At 52.3% G+C, this 24219-nt stretch overlaps 1 protein-coding gene across 5 annotated transcripts in view; it reads right to left on the reverse strand.

Annotated features, from left to right (window-relative positions):
* Window positions 1-253: 253 nt before the first annotated feature.
* The window catches only part of SLC25A25 (solute carrier family 25 member 25), a 48561-nt gene continuing 24595 nt past the window's right edge, over window positions 254-24219 (reverse strand). Inside the window, exons 1-11 of one of the 5 annotated variants that reach the window (XM_025360148.1) lie at window positions 18459-19083; window positions 8918-9044; window positions 8744-8831; window positions 7406-7441; window positions 7047-7158; window positions 5641-5799; window positions 3665-3817; window positions 3258-3365; window positions 2995-3162; window positions 2322-2472; window positions 254-2241 (exon numbers count right to left, since the gene is read on the reverse strand). In XM_025360148.1, coding sequence (XP_025215933.1) covers window positions 2057-2241; window positions 2322-2472; window positions 2995-3162; window positions 3258-3365; window positions 3665-3817; window positions 5641-5799; window positions 7047-7158; window positions 7406-7441; window positions 8744-8831; window positions 8918-9044; window positions 18459-18677 — 1506 coding nt within the window. In that variant the 5' untranslated portion in view covers window positions 18678-19083 and the 3' untranslated portion in view covers window positions 254-2056. Of the gene's footprint in view, window positions 2242-2321; window positions 2473-2994; window positions 3163-3257; window positions 3366-3664; window positions 3818-5640; window positions 5800-7046; window positions 7159-7405; window positions 7442-8743; window positions 8832-8917; window positions 9045-11445; window positions 11870-18458; window positions 19084-24219 lie in introns of those variants that run through there. The other 4 variants (XM_025360145.1, XM_025360149.1, XM_025360150.1 and 1 more) reach the window with 4 other exon arrangements.

Raw genomic sequence — 24219 nt, forward strand, 5'->3', positions numbered from 1 at the left:
TTCTGGCGGAGGGACAGACACCCCCCCGCCTGAGACAGGCTGAGGAACAACCCTACAGCAACTCAGGGCACTGGTGACTTTGTCAGAGCACCCCAAATCGAACAAACACCCACTAAAGAGGGAGTGCCTCTAAGAAGCCGAAAGGGGGCGCCACCCAGGCTCCAGGGGGGAAGCGTTTGCGCTCATTTTCTAACATGTCAACAACCCTGGACCACACAGGGTCCGGGGTGTCAGAAAAATACTGGCTCTGTCATCAGCTTTGAAACAACTTTATTAGAAGGCTGCTTTAAATGACAACTTCCAACTTCCATTTCTTTCTTACTTTGCTTTTTGACGATTCCAGTTATAACTATATATGTTCATATATAACAATAATTTTTGCATTGATCTTTGCATCCGACTGAAGATTGAAGATTTCCTCATCAGGTCATTCTGGTGGAATGGAAGTGCAACCGTGACGTCGCCAGTTGGCCAGCATTGTTGAGCAAGGGCGGCAGAAGGCTGGGAGGGAGGGAGCCAGCCCCCCACCCTCTCCTCCAGCCCCCGCCCACCACAGATTCACAGTGAGAGGCACCTCACTGCCTTGACATTCAGAAAGTGTGAAATGAAGACACCCTCGCAGTGCAGGAAATAACTGGATTCCACCTTCAAGGTTATTGAGGTTCCTCCCCCTCTCTCCAGGCCCCTAGTCAAACCCTGAAATCCTAAGGCTTAGGGAAAGCCCTTCCCCAACCTGCCAAAGGAAAGGACCCAGGGCTGCTGCCTTCTGGCCGCTTTTCTGCCTTCAGTCCCATAAGGAATTTCTCTGGACAGACGTGATTGCGGTGGCCCAAGGTCCCCCTTCTTCTTCTCTTCCCACCCCACTGGGTGGGCTTGGAAAGGTACAGTCAACCATGAACATAAATATGAATAAAAAATGAACTTGAAAATGACAAGCTATTCATTAAACAAATCTATAAAAATAGTTAGGACATAACTCTGTTCAAATAAATACAAAATAAATAGGTTCCAAGCAGTGACACGAGTGGAATGTGAGGCTGGTCCCGCTGCGCCCCCGCTGGGGTTGGACAGGAACCCCCAGGGCGTCAGAACAGACTCTGAGCAGTCAGCCCAGCTCCCTGCTCCCTCGTCTTCCTCTGGAAGCACAGAAGTCGCTCATTTGTCTGGCTGGTCTTTCTGGACAAAACCCTTTTCCCAACAATGCATAATTAAGGCCTCCAACACCTTTTCCTTCCCTTGCCAGAACACGCCAATGCTCTGCCCTTCGCCCTCAAACACGGCGCTCCACTGCCCTCGTGCCACAGTGGGGACAGTGAGTTTGGTTCTGAGGTGGTGCCCATCCTGACGGGGCCTGGGCCGGCTCAGAGCACCATAAGCCCCAGCACTTGCCTTCTGTGCAGCCAGGCCAGGCAGCCCGAGCCCCATGCACTCCCATGCATGCCCAGGAGTCCCAGCCATCAGCAGGGCTCAGATGCCAGCGAGCGCCAAGGCCAGACCCTTTCCTCTTCCTTGCACAGCCAAGTTGGCGTCGATGCTTTCGGTTGGGAAGTCAGGCCTGGGAGGCCACGTGACCTCACCTTTCACCATGGACTACGGGGTTGGATGAGGGGGTGGGATGTGGGCTGTAGCCCTCCTCCCACCTTATTACATCAGCTGAGAGGCAGGAAGCAGAGGGCACAGGGAGATGCACGGCAGGCCAGAGGGCAGGGGCCGTGCCCAGCAGCTGAAATGGAAGAACTAAGCCGGCCTCCAAGCTCGCTATTGGCAGGCACTGCAGAAAATGTCCTGTTCCTACACATGTGAGCCTGGAGCCTGCTGACCCTGGACCCTAAGGAATGCCTGTGGTCTTCCCTGGAATCAACAGGAGGGTCTGCTGGGGTCAGCAGGACAAGCCCTGGGCCTGCCAGCTCTCCCCACCCTCCCTGGGGTGCATCTAGGGTTTTCACAGCTTGGCTCGAGTCAGCTTAGTGTTGGCACATTCACAGAATGAGATGGCTGCATACCCCGGGCTGCGGCCCAGGATCAGCGAGTCCACAGCGGGGCCGCCCTCCCCCCGTCACCGCGACTGCACGCCCAGGGTGATCTTCAGGTTCTCGTAGACCACGTAGCTGATGCTCACGGCTGGGATGACCTTCATGAAGTTGGGGGCCAGCCCCCTGTACAGCCCGAAGGCCCCCTCGGTCCGCAGGATCTGTTTGAAGAGGCTGCTCATGGTCACCTCCGGAGCGCCCTCAATGGAGGCTGCAGGAGGGAGGCCACCAGTCAGATGCTTCTCTCTGCACCCTCCGAACTCCCAGGGGACTGCCCAGGGCCAGCCTTACCTTGTGCCTGCATTCGGGTCCTAACTAGGGCCAGGGGGTAGCTGGCCAGCTGGCCACAGGTACTGGACATGGTGCCACAGGCCAGGAGCACAAACACACCGGGGTCCGCACTGTTCACTGCATAGCGCTGCAGCCAGGCATTCTTGAGCGTCTAGAAGGGGAAGGGAGCATGGGATAAGCCCCAGGAAGGGCTAGCGAGGCAGCAAGAAACAGGGGGCTGTTACTGGGTCCTCAGGCCACTGGAACCCAACTGCCGGGCCCAGGGCCTGGCTGGACTCCTAGCCTGGCTGTCCTGTTTCTGCTGTCACTGGGAATTCCAGGACAAGGTAGAGGGAACACCGCCTACCCCACACAGAAGGGCTGACTTCTGGGGTCTGTCTGGACTGTGCTGGGGCCTGCAAGCCCCTAGGGGCCACCCTGCTCTGGGGATCTGCCTGCTGAGCCCCTGGGGACACAGAGCCTGGATGCAGGGCTCACAGGGGCTGCCAGAGGCAGGCAGGATGAAGGAAAGCTTGCAATAAACACAGGAGCCGGAAGGAGACTCGTCTTTGATGCAGTTTCCTGCACTAGGCATGCGTCCGTCAAGGAGAGAGAGAGCAGGCGGAGGTGTGCTGGGAGGGGGTTTCTAAACCTGTCCGGCTTGGGCCGGGGCCTGAGCCCTCTTGGGCCTCACCTCATAGACTGCGAGGTCGATGCCGGCATAGGGGATGATGCCCAGCATGTTGGGGACATAGCCTTTGTAGAAGGCGGCCACCCCCTCTCTGGCCAGGATCCTCCTGGCACAGTCCAGCATTCCTGAGTACTGGCCTGTTTTCCGCAGTGCCATCCGGGTCTTCAGGACCTGCACAACAGGAGCGGCGGGAAGCGTGAGCACAGCCTGCACCTCTCCCCAGTCCCGTGCCCACTGCCCGGCCCACGACCCAGGTGGTCCCTCACCTCCATTGGGTAGATGCTGCTCTGGGCGATCGCCCCTGCCAAGGACCCTGCCACAAGCCTCTCGTGAATCCTCAGAGTCTCCTGGTCACTACCAACAAGGCGCTTGATCTAGAACCAGGAGCAAACAAACCACCCGATATACCCAGAGGTTGAGGCACCCGCTGCTGCCCCTCCCTTCCTCCTGGAGCCAGGCAGTCTCAGCTGAGCCCTGGAGTCCCTGGCACATTTTATGCTGCCCAGAAATGTAAGGAACTGGTGGCGAGCCCGGGCCTCCCACCTCGCCCTGCTGTCCCTGGGGTACCATGGCTGGCTCCAAGTGTCAGGGAGCTCAGTCCAGGGAAAGCCAGCAAGTCCAGACAGTGAATAGCCACTGGCTGGTGACCCTCCCTGAGGAGCTGGGTCCTCACCTGCTCATAGGCCATGAATTTGATGGCTGATTCGGGGGCAATTTTGAGGACATTGATGCCATTGCCCCGCCAGAGTGACCTGGCCCCTCCTTCTCGAATCATCTGAGTGAAGCCGCCAACGATGCCCATGTTGTTGCTGCGCGAGGCATGGACCTGGGAGGGAGGACCAAGCAGTTAGACGGACCCGGGGGGGCCATAGGCTGCCTCACCCAGCCAAGAGCCTCTGCTGGCCAACTGGCTGTGGCCAAAGCGAAGGCTCTTTCTTCTGTGAGTTTTGAAGATGAGCTTGGAATCACAAGGCCAAAGTAACCCAACACGGCTCAGTGAGGTTCAGCTCCATTGTACTGGGTATCTATTGGTTGCCAGCCTTGTCCTGAACATCTCCATAAAGATGACTTAAAAAAAAAAATCAAGGTCGGGTGCGGTGGCTCATGCCTGTAATCCCAGCTCTTTGGGAGGCCGAAGCAGGTGGATCATTTGAGGTCAGGAGTTCGAGACCAGTCTGGCCAACATGGTGAAAGCCCGTCTCTACTAAAAATACAAAAGTTAGCCAGGCGTGGTGGCAGGCACCTGTAATCCCAGCTACTTGGGAGGCTAAGGCACGGAGAACTGCTTGAACCCAGGAGGTGGAGGTTGCAGTGAGCCGAGATCGTGTCCCTGTACTCCAGCCTGGGTGACAGAGTGAGACTCTATCTTAGAGGGGGGGAAAAAAAAAGGGTTGGGCTTGGTGGCTTACACCTGTAATCCCAGAACTTTGGGAGGCTGAGGTGGGCGGATCACATGATGTGAGGAGTTCCAGACCAGCCTGGCCAACATGGAGAAACCTCATCTCTACTAAAAATACAAAAATTAGCCAGGGGTGGTAGCGTGTGGGTGTAATCCCAGATACTAGGGAGGCTGAGGTGGTAGAATTGCTTGAACCCAGTGGGGGAGGCTGCAGTGAGCCGAGATCACACCACTGCACTCTAGCCTGGGCAACCGAGCGAGACTGTCTCAAAAAAAAAATAACAATAATAATAATTTTTAAAAATCGAATTTTTCATTATAAAAAAAACTTAAAACATATTAAAACAATGATCAAACCACAGCCAACCTCTCTCCTGCTGCCCCACCCATGCTGGTTTAAAGGCACATCCCAGGCATTTGATTTCACCCAAGGCCTGCTTTCAATCTCTACAACATTCCTGACAATTCTGCTAAAAAAACAAAAGGATGAGGCAGTTGTTCAAGCCCCTGTTTTCACAGAGGAGGGGAAGTCCTGGGAGGGAAAGGGGTTTGCTCAAGGCCACAAGAGGAAGGGAGGCCGCTGTGGTGGTGCCCCGGGCAGAGTCCAAGCCCAAGGCGCTCTGCCCTGAACCACCTGCTTCCTTTGTCTCTGTGCGACACAGGGAGGCCCAGCAAGGCAGGCGGGGGAGGGAAAGGAGGCAGCTCGTCCAAGCTGGGCTCCTGGCACAAGAAGTACTAGGTACGAGCAAGGGGATAGGTGGTGGCCAGTCACCATTCAGACATCAAAGTCCACCAGTGTTGTGTGGGTTTCACAATTCTGCCTTGACATCAGCCCAGCTTATCTCTGCTGTGTGGACATGGATTTGCGTACCTGGCCAAGGTAATGGTGTGGCTTCCCACTGGCATCTGGGTCAGGTGAGGCTCTGCTGACCCCACTGTGGGGTAACGTACACAAGACGTGCTTACAGAAATTGGTTCCTGCCTCACCCCAGTCTCGGTAGCTTCACCTGTCCACATTATGCCCCTGTAATGTGATGCCTCAGATAAAATTAGATCCGCTCTGCACAAAATGTCACCTAGAGTGACATTTTGGTACCCCCTGTCTGAGCAATAATTCCAGTCTAATTTATTGGGTTAGAAAAGTCTGGGCCCAAAGCAGGCACCAGCCAGAGAAAGGGAAAACTAGCCAAGCAGCATCCCCCAAGTGGAAACTGGCCCCTCCAGGGCTCTGGGGCCTTCTCCCTACATACCTGCATGAGCACCTTGAGCCTGTCCAGGGGGGCCGTGCAGGTTCTGGATACGGCCCCTGCCCCACCTCCTGCCACCAGGTGTCTCCACCACATCCCCGTCTGCCTCTCCTCCACTGTGAACTCATCGGGGACCGTCAGATTCTCACCCACATCAAAGATCTGTGAGGCAAGATGGCATAAGCCTGACTCAGGACCCTCGGGGCAAGGCTGCTGGCACCTGTCGCCTTCTACCCTCCAGGATGGCTCCAGGCCAGGGACCACAGGACAGGGAGAAGGCCAACGATCCTGGGTGGGAAGTGGACTGGGGCCTTCCCCTTCACTCTGAAGGTAGCAGAGTTCTCACCCCAGCTGGGGGCCTGGAGAGAACCTCAGCTGAACACAGCCGGAAGGTGCCAGGTACAAAACCATTCACCGGCCCTTTGCAAAGCTTCCAGGGAGCTCCTTAAGAACAGCTCACAGGCCTGTGTGAGATCGCCAGGCTGGCTGCACTGAAGGGATCAAGCTGGGGTAAGAGCCGTCTGAAACCTCATGTGTAACCAGATCACGCTGGCAGAACATTATGCAAGGCCTCAGCAAACACGAAGGCTCGCTGCCTGCGTAACCTCTCTCCGGGTGGCATCCGGGCTGATTAGAGCCACCTCTGCTCTGATCCCAGGGCTAAAGGCCAGAGCTCTGGGCCAGCTGCTCCCACCCCTGGAGGTGTCCACTTAATTTCACCCAACAAGCCCTGGTCTGGCACTGTGAGAGGCAGGTGAGGAGCCCCTCTGGCCTCTCCTCCTGGAGGGGACTGTCCAGGGGGACAGGACTGCACACCAGGACTCAGAGAGGGACATGCCAAGCGTGAGGGGCTCAGGGCCAGAGACCAATACAGACTCACATTTCCGAACATGAAACCACAGGGGGCAGCGGTGAAAGGGCAGCAAGTGTGTGCCCGTGGGGACACCTCACAGCTCTGCCTAGGTGCTCTCTGTAGAGTAGCTTCTGCCTCGGCCCCCTCCCACCAGGGGGAAGGGTCATACCAGCTTTGGCAGAACAGGCAGCATCATGGGAAGGGTATCTGAAGTGGCCCATGAGCAGGAGCACGTGGGGACGGGGGGTGTTCCTGGAAGACGACCCCCGTGTGTGTGAACAATGGGGCTGTTCAGGCGGCCAGTGGCCAGAACAGGGGGAACATGCGGACAGCTCTACTCTCCCTCTCTGAGTCCTGCTGTGCAGTCCTGTCCCCCTGGACCATCCGCTCCAGGAGGGGAGGCCAGAGGTGCTCCTCACCTGGCAGAAGAGGGGACAGTCTCCTGTGGAGGAGGCGGCGGCTGGAAAGCCCTAGCTGCACTCTGGGATGGGGACAACTGGGTGACTCGGGGCCAGGCCCTGGGAGCAGGTGAGGGCCCCGGGTGTGTGGGGCTCACCGTGGAATGCTTCCAGTAGAGGATGATCTCGGGGATGTTTTCCACGGGGTGCAGGAGGTGGTAGTCTCTCCACTCGTTCCAGTCGATAGTCATCGTGCCGTTTTTATCCATGCTGCGAGACAGAGGCGAGGCTGCCCACCTGCCCATCCGCCAGCTGCGTCCCCCCCCCTCCCAGCGAGCCGAGGGCAGGCACCTCGGATGCCCAGAAACCACACGAGGCGCCTCTGCCCCCAGGTGAAAGAGCAGGGGGTTGCACACCCCACTCAGCACAACAATGGCAATATAATGGCCCACAAGAACCCCGTTCTGATCAGGCATGGAAGGCAAGGGAGGCAGTCACGAGCGACACGGATACTTACTAGGTGACAGGGCCCCAGAAATGGCCCGTTCGTATTCTGACAGACAGACAAAGGATGCGGAGGAGAGAGGAGAAACAACACGCATAAGTGCTCGGAGCCATGTTAGTGAAGCAAGCACACACCCAGAGACGGGGGCACAGCACGGCACGAGACGAGCCCCACAGCAGCTGAGCCCGGGGCTGCTGTCCCCGAGGACCAGCCAGCGTTTGGTCCACAGGGTTTTGGGAAGGTCCAGCCAGGACAGACGGCAACTCCCAGGGCTGTTCCGTGAGATTTCCTGGCAGCCACCCCTCACCAGGGAGCTATCTTGTGGGGCAGCGCCTCTGACTAAATTGTTTTGTTTTTTTTTTTTGAGACGGAGTCTCGCTGTGTCTCCCAGGCTGGAGTGCAGTGGCGCGATCTCGGCTCACTGCAAGCTCCGCCTCCCGGGTTCACGCCATTCTCCCGCCTCAGCCTCCCGAGTAGCTGGGACTACAGGCGCCCGCCACCTCGCCCGGCTAGTTTTTTGTATTTTTAGTAGAGACGGGGTTTCACCATGTTAGCCAGGATAGTCTCGATCTCCTGACCTCGTGATCCACCCGCCTCGGCCTCCCAAAGTGCTGGGATTACAGGCTTGAGCCACCGCGCCCGGCCTCTGACTAAATTGTTAAGCGCAAGTTACTAGCATGGGGAAGAAATTCACCCGGGATCGAGGCTGCAGTGTGAGCCCCCTGCCCTGCCCCCACCACACACAGGTGCTCTTTGCTGGCCTTTTACCTACTTGAACCACCCCCAAATTAGTTTTCCCTTCATGGGCCGCTGGCCGATGGGCAACATTCCAGGTGATCTGTGATTCTTCACATGAAAGCTGGCCTGCAACGCTGGGGAGGGGCTGGCCTCCCGCAGGGGTTACTTATTCATCCTTTCTTTTCTTTTTCTTTTTTTTTGAGACAGAGTCACCCAGGCTGGAGTGCGGTGGCGCCATCTCGGCTCACTGCAAGCTCCGCCTCCCGGGTTCACGCCATTCTCCTGCCTCAGCCTCCTGAGTAGCTGGGACTGCAGGTGCCCGCCTCCACGTCCTGCTAATTTTTTTGTATTTTTAGTAGAGACGGGGTTTCACCGTGTTAGCCAGGATGATCTCGATCTCCTGACCTTGTGATCTGCCCGCCTCGGCCTCCCAAAGTGCTGGGATTACAGGCGTGAGCCACTGTGCCCGGCCTACTTATTCATCCTTTCAAACCACGAGAAGGCCAAGTTCAGAGAAACAGGGTCAGCATAGGGAATGGCATCGCAGGCTTAGTCTCAGAGCCTTCCTTTCATCACACTTAAACCAAACACAGAGGCTGGCTGAGCACTCACCTCTTGAGAATTTTTTCTGCCTGCTGTTCAGATATCTTGACTCCCAAGTCCCGCAGGGACTGCATGATCTCCTGTGCGTCGATGCGTCCTACAAGAAAAGAGGCCGTGAGCAGGAGCCAGGCGCACAGGGAGGCCCGAGGCTGGACCGGCTGCAGCTCTGAAGGCGACACTTACCATCATTCTTTTTGTCCAAACTCTTAAACACCAGCCTCAGTTTCTTCTCATGATCTTGGAGATAATGGACAAATTCTTCAAAGTCTAGCTGCCCATCAAGGTCCTTATCTCCAGCTTGTACAATTTTCTAGAAAAGAAAAGTTAAGGTTTTGTCTTTTGGCTCCTGGACCAGCCTTTCCTTGTCCCTTGTGGGGCCCCGTTCCCAGGCAAGGACTGCACTAATCCGTGAGCAGAGCTGGCCCCAAGGACCCAAGATGCTTCTGCTCTACTCCCAGAGCCACTATGGCAATTGACTCACATGCCAGAGCCACCACCTAGAGCCCCAAGTGCTGGCCAGAACCCAGGCAAGTGCCAATCTTGTCTCCCTCCCAAGCAGAGAGGAAACGAGCAGCCCAGGAAGAGCCCTCTGGACAGAGGCCAACAGGGACAGCTGGGCACTTTGTCAGTCTGAAGACCCACATGCCGCACAGCCAGGGTGAGCAGTGTGGCTCTGCTGCAGTGCCATCCCTGGGTCCCTGGACCCAGGCTTCAACCACACATGCTCCCTGGTGAGACGTGGGGATGGCCATGGAGTTTTTTCCGACAGGAATTCTGCAGCTCGCTGTTTCCCTCCTAAAACTGGCATTGGTCCAAGAATAATTTGGTGGGCAGGGTGAAAATCGGGGGCAGAGCCAGACTCTGCCACAGCACCCGAGGCCGGGGAAGTATAAGGAGCCAAGGGCATGTGTATGATGGTACTGCCAGTCCCTGCTCTCAGGGAAGCCAGGTGATAGAGCCGCCCTGGCTCTGTCAGTCAGTCACTGAAAAGCACTTTAGTGTCCCAAGAAGGCTTTGAGAGACTGTTCCTTGGCAATGAGGTTCCAAAAGTAATCCCTCCACCCCTACCTCCCAGGAGGTGGGCTTTGTTCAGCAGTTGTTAATGGTTGTGGATGCCCAGCAACTGGGACTGTGCCATGAGAGCGCACATTTCCCCAGCACCTAGCGCGGGCCACAGGGCATGCTAAATGCTTTACTTTTAGCAACCCACTAACCCCTCGCAAACAGCTCTAGGAGGTAGGAAATGTTATTTCCCCCATTTTACAGAGAAGGAAACAGGAGTTCCGAGAGGCTAAACATTTACACAAGGCCAGACAGCTAGGGAAGTGGTGGGCGGGATGCAAGTCGGGCCGTGGTCCTCCCAAGCCGCCTCCCTGCAGATCCTGCCACCACCCTCAAGGCTAACCTCCAGAACATGGGGGATGAAAGTGAGTCACCCCAACTCAGCAACGCCCTGAATCCAGAACCCAAAACTGCAACCGAGACTCTCCCAAGGAAGATGGTATAGTCTTCCTGTGTCCCCCAGCTTTCTCACTGGGAGAAATCAACGGACAGCCAGCTGGAGTCTGGAACTGGATGGCCCACTGGCTAGCTCACATCCTCAAAGGATCACCACCGCGCCTCTTTCTTAGACACATTACTGATGGTGCCTTGTGATTCCTCAGCTGCCAAGGGTGCCAGGGGCAGGGAGGCCTGAACAGATACCCCATGACAGATACCCCATGACCTGGCGTGCTCAAAAGGCTAATGCGAGGGGTGTGGCTGGAATGTGGGACAGATGCTGGTACATATTTTATCTTCTATCTGAGGTTACATTTAACTTCCTGTGGACATCTGTGCTCTCAGCCAAGAGTGACATAAATCACCTATACAGTGACTGCTCCAGATCTCTAACAGGAATGGAAATAGAGTGGACAAGCCATTTAGGCAGCAGGTGAACATCAGGCATGGAGCCCTCTGGGACCCAGCCACCTGCACTGCTGCCAGGGTGAGCCACATGCCTCCCTGGGGTGGGTGCTGTCGCACAGACACCCAGAGCAGAGGGTGTGCTCACCGCAGCTGGCTTCAACGCATTCTCAAAGTGCTTGCTTCTGCCTCACGGGGCCTGAGTCTCCTTCTGTCTCCTTCCTTGGATCTGCAAATCCCCCTCGGTGCACAGTGGGCACTGGGGGTAGCAGGGAAACTGATTAACAGAGAAGCCGAGGAGGCAAGGGGCCTCCAGACTCTGCAGTTCCGCTTCCCCACCTTCAGGGCGGACACAGGCCCTGCTCCACAGGGATGTCTAAGGGTCGAGAAGGTGGGAGGCTCCCTCACCCCCACACCAGGGATGGGCAGCTCCCCCACCAGCACCCTCCACTCCTGGGCCTCCCTGCCTTCTCCTCCCTTGCACTATGGCCTGGCCCCCCAGACCCCTTTCTGGCTCTGTACTTCTCAGGAACACCCGCTTCATTCCAGCAAAAGGAATTTCCTTTCTGGAAGTCCATTTCTCACAACAGCCTTCGCTAGAATTCCAGCCTTCCCGGGAAGTCACGTGAAAACCAGTCACTACTGTGACGTACACGTGCCGGCCATAGCCACATGACAATGGGAAAAAACTCTACATTTCAGACATTTTTTCCTCTCGGTGGGGGATGGTTCATGCATGCTCAGCCATTCACTCAACAGATACTACTTGAACGCGCCTCTCCCTTCCGCATGGTCACCCCACAGACCTGCTTCCACTGGCGGTAGGTGGAGAACTCCTGGGAGGGGATGAAGACGCTGAGCTTGAAGATGGACTTCAGCTCGGCAGGGAGCCCCTTGGACTCGAAGTACTGGAACTCGGTCTGGGCCTCCCCGATGACCGGCACGTACAGGCACAGACAGAGCATGTTGGCAGCCTGCTGGGTGCTCCACTGCCCTCACCACTGGGAGCAAGTTCCCTAAATGCTGCCGGTCCCAGGGAAACTTGCATAAGACAAGCCCGGCCTCAGCTGTCATTGGCTGCTTAAGCCCTGCCCTTTTACTTAATTGAAAAAAAGAAAAAAACCCTCCCACGGCAAGTCCTGCCAACAGCCAATGAACACAGAGCCCGGGGGAGAAGGTGGCATCGGGTTGCTCAAGTGAGAGGCACAAAGATGAGGGTTGACGTCACCGCTCCCTCCCTGCAGTTAACTCTTGGAGAAGAGGCCGGGTGGCGCGTTCTGCCTGCCTGGGTACCAGGTACAGAGCCCAAACGAACCTTCACCCTCTGGCTCTGGCTGCCAACCCCTCCAAATGAACAAACAGCTTATGGCCTGTCACACGTGTCACACAACACACGTGTCACACAACACAACAGTTTTCTCCTTTTAGTAAATCATTCCCAACTGAAAAATCAGTAGATGGAGACAGAGCTGATTGCCACAGAAAACGGGCCCAGTTCAGCTATGAGGACAGGAAGCTGAGGGGTGGCTGAGAGCCAGGTGCCCAGTCACCCTGGAAAGTGGACCCCACCATGGGCCTGTGTATCCCGCAGGGGAGCTGCCCTGGCCACACATGGCTCCAGGCACAGTTCTAGCTGGCTCCTGCTCCAGGGACCTGCAGCCCTCCACAGCCCACATTGCATTGAAACCTCTTCCAGGCCATTCTGCAGTGTGAGCACCAGCCTTCACCTAGGGGCCCCAGAGTGCCCAGGAGCTGACACGATGGGGTTGGGAAGAGGACACCATGCCAAAGGACCCCCCAGAAGCATCAATCTGGGGTCAGCCGAGGCCTCACACGAGATCCACAGTCTTCAATGCCCACGTCCACTCAGAACACGTAGGAGCCCAGTCTTAGTCACAGCCAGAACTTTGCTGTTCAACACAGAAGCTTTTTAAATGTAAAGTCATAGCCAGGCGTGGTGGCGCACGCCTGTAATCCCAGCTACTGGGGAGGCTGAGGCACGAGAATTGCCTGAACCCAGGAGGCAGAGGTTGCACTGCGCCAGGATTGTGCCACTGCACTCCGGCCTGGGCGACAGAGTGAAACTGTGTCTCAAACAAAAAAGTAAATTCATTAAAATGAAATGAAATTACAAACTCAGTTCCCCAGGATAGCCACACGTGGTCACTGGGCATTTCTGCCACCACGGGAACGTCACTGGGCAACACAGCTCGAGAACGACTCTTTCGGCGCAGGACGATTCTCCGCAGGTCGGCCTGAATTCTCCACTCATTCCTTCCCCCCAGATTCGTGCTGCGGAGGAAGAGACCACGTCACCAAGATGAGAACAGGCTCAGTCTCACCCTTGTTCCTTCTACAGCGCGCCACTTCCTAATATAGACTACATCTTCCCACTACCGGGATGGATAAAAATGGATAGTTATTACTTGGGGATCACAGAAGTAAAAGGACTTCTTAATGCACTAAAAAGCTTGTTGTTAACTTGTAAAGAGGGTATTACAAGATGTTGATACTAACACACAACATTATGAAGCAGAGATCATGACAAGTGATATGACATTTGGGCCCTTCTAATGGAGATCTGATAACGAGTCTGTGAGAACAGGTCTTGGGCTACCCTAGCGACGGATCCTATGAGGTCACACTGGATTATCCAGGCAGATTCCTGCTCAGCTGCCACTAAATCCATGACACTCAGCTGTCTCTTAAGCTGCCCAATCCAGAATGTTCTGCCTTGGGCTATTTTAACACGTATCTTATCTCTACCACCAGGGTCCTTGAAGGTAGAAGGCTCTTGTTTCAAACCCTTGAACCTCCTTGTCTGGAACTAACCTTTTGCCTTGATCAAATAAGGTGCTTCATGAATAGCTTCCAATGAGTGAATTAGCTCAGGGGGCCTCTAACACCCCAATAAACAAACTCATAACCATACTTGATGAAGGCCTATTTTTCTGAGCATCTGCAAATAGAGTTGTCAGGGCATTATACTCCAATAAACAAGATAATGTATCATTATTATTATTATTATTTTTGAGACAGACTCTCACTCTGTCACTCAGGATGGAGTGTGGTGACATGATCTTGGCTTACTGCAACCTCTGCCTCCCAGGTTCAAGCGATTCTTGTGCCTCAGCCTCCCAAGTAGTTGGGATTACAGGCACTCACCACCACACCTGCCTGATTTTTTTTTTGAGACGGAGTCTCGCTCTGTCGCCCAGGCTGGAGTGCAGTGGCCGGATCTCAGCTCACTGCAAGCTCCGCCTCCTGGGTTCCCGCAATTCTCCTGCCTCAGCCTCCCGAGTAGCTGGGACTACAGGCACCCGCCACCTCGCCCAGCTAGTTTTTTGTATTTTTTAGTAGAGACGGGGTTTCACAGTGTTAGCCTGGATGGTCTCGATCTCCCGACCTCGTGATCCGCCCATCTCGGCCTCCCAAAGTGCTGGGATTACAGGCTTGAGCCACCGCGCCCAGCCTAATTTTTGTATTTTTAGTAGAGACTGGGTTTTACCATGTTGGCCAGGCTGGTCTCCAACTCCTGGCCTCAAGTGATCTGCCTGCCTCGGCCTCCCAAAGTGCTAGGATTACAAGTATGAGCCACTGCGCCTAGCCTCTATTATTTTATTTTAAAGGAGGTTCACATTTATAAACAAAAGAGCTGAACCTTAAAATGCTGGTCTTTAGGAATGCTCATTCTATTTTATAAAATGAGATGTTGCCCTATTACAAAAAAAATGCTGGTCTTCCTTTGTTAAATTATTGTTTGCTTCTGAAACTAAATTACACAGATCTGTTGAGTATCTCATTTTAGTGATGACTGCAGTGATTCTAATACAAAAAAAGCAAATATTTTGACGAATAAATTCAATTGAAGATTTCATTTTCTAATAAAGTATATTTTAAAAATGATTATGGCACATATTACTGTACCATTGAGTTTTATAATGTATCTAACAAAAGAAATCTGAGAAAAGATTTGAAAATGATACTAAATAAAAGTGAAACCTGTGTTCTTCTTTTTTCTTTCCTAAGATGGAGTCTTGCTCTGTCACCCAGGCTGGAGTGCAGTGGTGTGATCGTGGCTCACTACAACCTCCACCTCCTGGGTTCAAGTGATTCTTCTGCCTCAGCCTCCCGAGTAGCTGGGACTACAAGTGCCCACCAGCATACCTGGCTAATTTTTTTTTTTTTTTTTTTTTGAGACGGAGTCTCGCGCTGTGTCACCCAGGCTGGAGTACCTGGCTAATTTTTAAAAGGGTTCTAACTTATTTGCTGCTGTGACTGAGTCCCATGGAATGTCTTCATTGGATAAACTTCAATTGGCGTTTGCTTATTTAAATCATCCATCTTACTGAGTTTCACAGGTAACTCAGGACTCCATTTTCATATAAAAATAGAGAATTCTACCCAAATAAGACAATCTCTAGGTGCTAGTGCCCAGGACAACTGCTCTATTCCTGGAATTGCAGACTGTGGGGGCCTAGAGGGGCTCTGGGATCATCCCTTAATCTCCGAGTTAAGCAAACAGGCCTGGGAGAGGTGACCTGATTTGCCCAATTCCCAAAGCCTGTCAATGGCAGGGCAGGGCCTTGCACCCAGGGTTCTTGTTACAATATCCACTTCAAACAGCACCCAAAACAGATTTTAGTATTCAGTTCCCAAAGGATGCCGGTAAGCCGGACACTGGGAATGACAGTAGGTGATACCTCATACTGGAAGGCGGCAGGTGTGTGGGAAAGGTGTAACTTGAGCAAGTTGAGCCCTAGTTAAATACAACCAAAAACGGTGTTTGTGTCACAGCTTCTGAACGCCTCTATGAGAACTAGATTATGGAGGAACTAAAGCAGGCCTCGGGTTTTAGCCCTGATGCTTCACACCGGCCTGCTTGACACTCCAAGATCTGGGCACAATGCGCATTGTATGCGATGCCTCACTGCTCTTTATTATTCTGACTGTGTGGCACAGACCCTCATCGGTTTCAGCTCCTCCGACGTCCATTCCTATGACTAGTATTCGGAAACAGTGACAGCAACACTAGGACCCTTAGGATTCAGATTGCAATTAATCTATAAAGTAGCAGTTCCTCTCCTGAGCATCTTCTCACAGCAAATCTGCCAATGCCACCAAAAGTTTTCCTTGTTCTACCACTATGTTACATGCCGGAAGAAAGGAGGTGCTTCAGGTAAGGGCCGGAATACCATGAATAAGAACAGGGCAGGTACAGTGCCTCTGGGAGTGTAGCATTAGGTCAGAAAGTTCCTCTCCCTCCTCTGCAATGACTCAGACTTAGCCAGAAATATTAACATGTGAGGGAGCTTTGCCAGCATCCAGCCGCTCAAGCCCCACCCACCCTTAAGGCTCTCAAACCTCATTGGCGGCTGTGGCCACAGTGTCATTTGATGATCAGGTTGCCATGACAGCCTAGTGTAGCTGGTTTCCAATGAAACCTGCCTACACTTGGCAGTTACACACACAATGAGCAAAATTCTCTGTGCTTCCGAGAAGACAGCCCCTCAGGATTTGAAAGCTTGCATGCCGCTGAGGGCACCTCCCACTCCAGAGTAATGGCTTTCTTCTCCAACTGAAGATTAACTGTAAGACAAAGATAAAGGGAAAAACTGGAACAGTTCCTAGAATAAAAGCTTGCAGGAACCTCACTCACTAGCAGACATATTTAAACAGGGGAAGCGAGAGCAAAACAAAGTAGTGCTTCTGGGATGCTGAGAAGCCCGAGAATCCAGGTGAACTTTTCTTTTTCTTTTTTTTGAAACAGAATCTCGCTCTGTCACCCAGGCTGGAGTGCAGTGGCGCAATCTTGGCTCACTGCAACCTCCGCCTCCTGGATTCAAGCGATTCTCCTGTCTCAGCCTCCCGAGTAGCTAGGACTACAGGCACCCGCCACCACGCCCAGCTAATTTTTGTATTTTGAGTAGAGACAGGGTTTCACTGTCTCGAGGCTGGTTTCGAACTCCTGACTTCGTGATCCGTCCACCTCGGACTCCCAAAGTGTTGGGATTACAGGCATGAGCCACTGCGCCTGGCCTAAAGTGAACTTTTCAAAAACGTTTCCAAAACATTCTGGGGGTCCTTTTTGTGATTTGGTGAGGCCAGCCCCAATTAGCCAGTGATCACAAACCCCAAACACCTTCAGAGCACTGCTCTGGAAAAGGATGCGGGCTGCATCCATGCTCCTGTTGCTCCAGTTCTTGATCTATCTGCTTTGAGAGTCTATCCTTTCCAGATGTGCTTTCTCTCTGGCTTCAAACCCAACCAGCTGCTCCATATCCCACTTGGGGCTCCCCCCATTTGCAGCCAGCTGAACTGTCTCTCCGTGGGGATCAGCCAGTAAAAGGTGTGGGTCTCTTGATTCTGCAGGCCAGGAACTAAGCTGCTCAGAACAGACAGTCCTACCCTGAGGCAGTCCCTGGAGGGAGAGCTGGCAAGGGGGTATTGTGTGATGCTGAAAAATAGAGCAGCTAATTGCTAAAGACAAAAATAGGTGATTTTAAAAGGCAGCCAGCCATTCGAGGTAGTAATAAGGCAAGCAGGTCTACAGATAAAAGTTCCTCACAAAGCTAGTGCCACAGCCATTCCAATCTTGCCTAAAACAATCAAAAGGTAAAAAGTGACATCCTCTCTTTGCATATTAAGCACGCACATCTCAGGCATAACAGACTCTGAGAGACCCGCTGCTTTGCTCAGAAGGAACCCATCAAAGACTAAGACTTCTCCCCAGTGCCCACATGACTGCAAGTGTTATTACATCAAAAGTCTCTAGTAGCAAAGGCAAAATGAACTTTTATTTCTTAAATGCAGCAATTCAACTTAACATTTCTGTGGTATCTACAATGTGCCAAACAGGGCAGAATCTCCTTTTCTTCTCTAATTTTTATCCTGAGTAAAAAGATTCAAAATAACCAAAGCTCAGGAGGTGAACAAGGTCACTCCTTAGGCAGGGAGGAGAAATCTGAGCCAAATGGCGAGTTCCTTTCTAATACTGAGCACTCCATTAGTCTCGTTAAAAACCGCTTTCCTAAGGAGACAACCAGGCAGCACGGGACAAGGATTTGGGGGTGAAATCTCAGCTCTACCTCTCTTTAGTTGTTTAACCCTGGGCAAATAATGTAACCGTTCTGCCCCTCAGTTTCCTCATCTACGAAATGGGGATACTACCACTTACCTTGGCTCTTGTGAGGATGGTAACTCAGGCTCTGGGCTCAGGAGGGATGAAAGACCCCAGAGTTGGCAGACATGCAGCGGCCGCAGTCATTTCCAGAGGGGCACCAGCCTCTGTGCCTCATGACTCCAGCCTCTCCTCAGACCCAGTCTCATGCCTTCACTCTTCCTCCCAGACCCAAAGGAGAGATGGGTCGGACCCAGGCAAGGGGACTGTGACCTTCAGGATGCCAAGACCACCCCCACAGCTCCAAGCAACTGGGTTCCAAGGTCGAGGCGCACTCTCGCCCCTTTAGCTTCGCCCTTCCTGAGCTGTTCAGATAAGCTAAGGCACACTTTCACAGTCTGCCCCTCACTTTCAAATGGCCTTCTTCAGCCAAACTAACAAATCCTAAGGCAAATCTATCACAACCTTCCTTCCCTCAACAGCCACACTGGGGTGATTGCAGTGGGTAATGCAGCTTTCACAGGGGCCACAGAAAGATTTTAGATTGAATTTGTGGGCTTCCTCATTGCCTACCACTTCTCCCTGAACCCCAAACTAACGTTATGAGTACTCCCTTCCTCCCCACACTCGTTTTTTTCCCCAGGAAAATGATCCCAGACCAGGCCCTAAACTAGGAGGTCCTCTTGAGGCCAACATTACCTTAGGAAACTGCTCTGCAGGTCCAACCACCAGCAAAATGGTGGGTCTCTTTTCCGTGGCCTCAGCCCTTCCGTCCTGTTTCCCCAAAAAGCTTGCCATCTGGTCTGTCCGGGCAGGGGCTGGGGTGCCTCTGACTTCATGATCGTCCCCCTCTCTGGAGCCTTGGCACCCAGCCCTGGGGAAAAAGCTAGCTAGGAAATGCCACAGCATCTGCAACATCACAGTCTCCTCCAAACGCCTCCGATGGTGACTGTTCACTTTTGAGGGATGTGACCACAATACCAAGGCTCTCTGGCTACACAGCTGCTGGGAAGACTGGCCTGGGAGTTCTCAGGCTGGAAGCTCTGCATGCAGGGGCGGTTTCCTGCTTTTTCAAATGTGCTAGCACTGCTGTCGTGCCCGGCCTGAGAAGTAGCTCACTGTAAGGGAGCCTTGCCGGGCTGCCGGCAATAAGGAGAAAGCAGCTGGAGCTTCTTCAATAAAAACTCACTTCTGCAGGTGATGGTGAGCAAACGTTTGGCTTTTTTAAAAAACAACAACAAAAAAAAGGAAAACGCGACAGCCAAGCAGACCACTCCCAGAGGCAGCAGGCAACTTCGAGCTCCCAGTTATTCAGCTGTCCTCGCTCATCACCCAAGCCGAGGACCCGAGCATCCAGTCTGCATTCTCACTGCAGCAGAGCCCGGCCAATCACCTCTGCCGACACTACCAAGTTCATTATCCCCACCAGCACCAGCCCTCCAATCACAGGCAGCTGATTGCCTGCATGAAGCCCGGCAATTCTGCAGGGAGGTGCAGACTCAAGCTCCAGATGAGGCTCAGCTTACAGAATCCACTCTGAGCTGGCTCCTTAGCAAAAGTAACTCCGTGTCCTCCACCCGGGTTGCTTCCAGAAGGCATTCACCATCAAGTGCAACATCATCAACAGTCCTTGGCAGCACGTCCTAAGAGCATTCTAGAAACATTTTTCCTTGTTTCAAGATCCAGTTTTCTCCAACAGAGCCCACGCCATATCACAGCAGCTACTTCTGCTGCGTCTACCTCCAGAAGATGAGCTGCCTCGGGGCAGGGACCAAGTCACAGATCTTTCTGCCCCTAGGACTAGGCACAGATTAAGTCTGTAGACTGAACTGTGTAAAAGGTCATAAATAAAAAGGAATTAATCTTTGGTCATTTGTTTCTTAGTTTACTAACAGATAAAGGCACTGGCTACTGTCATCCCTCACTGCGGTGACCCTCTCATAGTGTTCACAACCTTTACTGATTGATTGATTAGTTGATTGATTGAGACGGAGTCTTGCTCTGTCATCCAGGCTGGAGTACAGTGGGTGGCTCTCGGCTCAACGCAACCTCCACCTCCCGGGTTCAAGCGAATTCTCCTGCTTCAGTCTCCCGAGTAGCTGGGATTACAGGCGCCCGCCACCGTGCCTGCCTAATGTTTGTATTTTTAGTAGAGACAGGGTTTCACCGTGTTGGCCAGGTTGGTCTCAAACTCCTGACCTCAAGTGATCCACCCACCTTCGCCTCCCAAAGTGCTGGGATTACAGGCGTGAGCCACCGTGCATGGCCCCACAACCATTATTTTAAAAATACAAACACAAAGCTGGATGTGGTGGCTCACGGTTATAATCCCAACACTTTGGGAGGCCAAGGCAGGCAGATCATCTGAGGTCAGGAGTTCAAGACCAGCCTGGCCAACATGGTGAAACCCCGTCTCTACTAAAAATAGAAAAATTAGCCGGGCATGGTAGCAGGCGCCTGTAATCCCAACTACTTGGGAGGCTGAGGCAGGAGAATCACTTGAACCCAGGAGGTGGAGGTTGCAGTGAGCCAAGATCGCACCATTGCATTCCAGCCTGGGCAACAAGAGTGAAATTCCATTAAAAAAAAAAAAACAAACAAACATAAAATCAACTTGTTAAAAGACAAAGTATAGAAGAGAGGGGATTGTGTGCTACTATTTATTCCTAGCTTGTATTTGTGAAGATGGCCTCCGGAAAGACAATCAAATTGAAGAGAGGGTGTGCGGCAGGGAGGGCACTTGGGGCTTTGAGAGACGAAAGGCAGATGAGAGACGTGTTTTCACCATCCTCTTAAATCTTGCGAAACTGAACCATAAGCATGTATGACCCAGACATACACACATACACACGTAAATAAAACAATTATTGAAAAAGAAGGCCGGCCGGGCGCGGTGGCTCAAGCCTAATCCCAGCACTTTGGGAGGCCGAGGCGGGTGGATCACAAGGTCAGGAGATCGAGACTATCCTGGCTAACATGGTGAAACCCCGTCTCTACTAAAAATACAAAAAACTAGCCGGGCGCGGTAGCGGGCGCCTGTAGTCCCAGCTACTTGGGAGGCTGAGGCGGGAGAATGGCGTGAACCTGGGGGGCGGAGCTTGCAGTGAGCCGAGATCGCGCCACTGCACTCCAGCCTGGGAGACACAGTGAGACTCCGTCTCAAAAAAAAAAAAAAAAAAAAAGAAAAAGAAGGCCGAGCACAGTGTCTCACACCTGTAATCCCAGTACTTTGGGAGATGGAGGTGGGCCGGCTGCCTGAGCCCAGGAGTCTGAGACCAGCCTGGGCAATGTGGAGAAACCAGCCTCTACAAAAAGTAAAAAAAAATCAGCCAGGCACTGTGGTGCATGCTGTAGTCCCAGCTACTCAGGAGGCTGAGAGGTGGGAGGATCACTTGAGCGTGGGTGGTCGAGGCTGCAGTGAGCCATCACTGTGCCACTGCAGTCCAGCCTGGGTGACAGAGTGAGACCCTGTATCAAAAAAAAAAAAAAAAAAAAAAAAGACGATATGGAGAGAAAGCAAGATGGTTGAGATGGGGTCCTAAGGCTTGTTCTGAAAGCTGAAGGAGCCTGTATCTGTTGCCCTCTCACTAGATAAACAGAACTTGTCCAGAAGCAGTTTTGCATGTTGATTAAATGTACAGTCTCTGGAGACAGACCCCATATTCCAATCCTGGCCTTCACTTATTAGCTGTGTAGTCTTGGCTAAGTTACTTCAGCTCTCTGTGCTTCACTATCCTTATGTGCAAAACGGGGTTAGTACTTCATAGAATGGGTTAAAGACTAAATTAGAGAATATATAAAGCTCTTAGGACAGTACATGGAGCTATTAGCTATTTTATCATTATTATTATCTACAAAATGATTGTGAGTCATCCAACTAGGTCATTTTAATACTAAAGAAGAGCCAGTCCACAGCCAAAAACCCTAAGGAAATAAAAATCCTTTGGCCAGGAGTGGTGGTTCACGTCTGTAATCCCAGCACTTTTGAGAGGCCGAGGCGGGTCTTTTGAGCCCACAGTTTGAGACCAGCATAGCCAATACAATGTGACTCTGTCTCTACAAAAAAATCAAAAATTAGCCGGGCATGGTGGTGCGTACCTGTAGTCCCAGCTATGCGGGAGGCTGAGGTGGGAGAATCACCTGAGCCTGGGAAGTGGAGGCTGCAGCCTGGGTGACAGAGTGAGACCCTGTCTCAAAAATAAATAAATCAATCCTTTAATGAATGTGAACCCTGTTTTTAGGCACAGAAAGTCTGGCCAGATGGAAGGGATAGTGATGTTTTGGCTTCCCATCTACAGACGTAAGAGAAATCCCTTATTTAGATTACCGCTTTTTAATTTAATGCACTTCCTCCTACCACAGAACTGGGTTATGAGTTCAGGGGCTTCCAGCCAAGATGGGACCAAGTCACCTTCCTGCCTACAACTACAAGTGCAGACAAAACATAGAAAACCATCTTTCCCAGCCACTGGACAACAGGCTAAGGACACTGATTCCTGAGAAATGTATACAAATGAAGCCAGGAGCGCTTCCCATTGCCCCAGCTTCCTGCCTGGAGCTTCCAGTCTAGGTGCAGAGCGGAGAAGCCAGGTGGAACCCAGCAGCCTCCTGATGTTCAAGAGATGGGGCTGGGAGGCTGGGGAGGCCAGGCCAGGGCAGCTGGAGTGTGCAAGACAGAGCACTGGAGAGGAGGGAGCTGCACAGAGGGTGAGCTCCCCCAAGGGTCCCCAGGGAGTCACAGCGCATGGGTGGGAGGAACCTACCTGAGCATGGAAAAGAACCATCCCAAAGGATCACAGGGCTGGGAATAGTCCCGTTCCCGTCAGCCAGAGTGGAAAACCTCAGAATACAGGGAGGTTTAGAAAGAGCGCTCAGAGGATTTTGCCTCTACAATGAGGCAAAGCCAGCCCTCGGCTAAATGCTGTCCTTGTTCTGCCCAACAAAGCAAGCCCTGCAAGGGTCAAACTACTCCAAGATAAAGCTCAAGAATACTCATAGGAATACACTAATAACCAGCACCCAAGAGGGTGAACTCCAGTAAAAAAATGAATAGGAACTACAAAGAAGCAGGAAAAGACCCATAATGAGGACAGAAATCAATAGAGACTGAGCAGAAATGATAGACTTAGGACACAGGGACATTCAAAATGATCATAATTGTACTTCCTATGCACAAGAAAGTAAAGGAAAGATCAAGTATGTCATGTAGAGACTCCGCAGATTAAAAAGCCCCACCTCAAACTACAATGTCTCAGATGAAAAATGATTTTAACAGATCAGACACTGCAGAAGAAAAGATGAATAAACTTGAAGACACAGCGATAGAAACTTCCTAAAATAAAACACAGAGGAAACAAAACAGAGCATTGGTGAGCGGTGGGATGACCCAAACAGGTTAACACCCATAGCTAGAGTCCATGGGGAGGGGGCTGAAAACATAATTTAAAGAAATAATGGCCAAATTTTTCTCCACATTTATTGAAAGCTACAGATCTACATATCTAAGGCGCTCAACAAACCCTTAGCACAAGAAACATCAAAAAAACTAACTCTGACACATCACAACTAAATTTCAGAACACCAGTGATAAAGAGGAAATCTTAAAAGCAGACAGAGAAAACAAGACCATTACGTACAGACAAGAATGACTGGGTTCTGGCTGGGCGCGGTGGCTCAAGCCTGTAATCCCAGCACTTTGGGAGGCCGAGACGGGCGGATCACGAGGTCAGGAGATCGAGACCATCCTGGCTAACACGGTGAAACCTCGTCTCTACTAAAAAAATACAAAAACCTAGCTGGGCGAGGTGGCGGGCGCCTGTAGTCCCAGCTACTCGGGAGGCTGAGGCAGGAGAATGGTGTAAACCCGGGAGGCGGAGCTTGCAGTGAGCTGAGATCCGGCCACTGCACTCCAGCCTGGGTGACAGAGCGAGACTCCGTCTCCAAAAAAAAAAAAAAAAAAAAAAGAATGGGTTCCAGCCAGGTGCGGTGGCTCATGCCTATAATCCCAGCACTTTGGGAAGTTGAGGCGGGTGGATCAAGAGGTCAGGAGATCGAGACCATCCTGGTCAACATGGTGAAACCCTGTCTCTACTAAAAATACAAAAACTAGCTGGGCGTGGTGGCTCATGCCTGTAGTTCCAGCTACTCAGGAGGCTGAGGCAGGTGAATCACTTGAACCTGGGAGGTGGAGGTTGCAGTGAGCTGAGATCGCACCACTGCCCTGCACTCCAGACAGCGACAGAGCGAGACTCCATCTCAAAAAAATAAAAATATAAATAAAAATAAAATAAAAGAATGAAAATAAAAGAATGACCAGGTGCAGTGGCTCACTCCTGTAATCCCAGAACTTTGGGAGGCCAAGGTGGGTGGATCACAAGGTCAGGAGATTGAGACTATCCTGGCTAACATGGTGAAACCACGTCTCTACTAAAAAAAAAAAAAAAAAAAAAAAAAAAAAAAA

This window comes from Theropithecus gelada, chromosome 15 (assembly GCF_003255815.1).
Source record: "Theropithecus gelada isolate Dixy chromosome 15, Tgel_1.0, whole genome shotgun sequence".
Classification (NCBI taxonomy): Eukaryota; Metazoa; Chordata; class Mammalia; order Primates; family Cercopithecidae; genus Theropithecus; species Theropithecus gelada.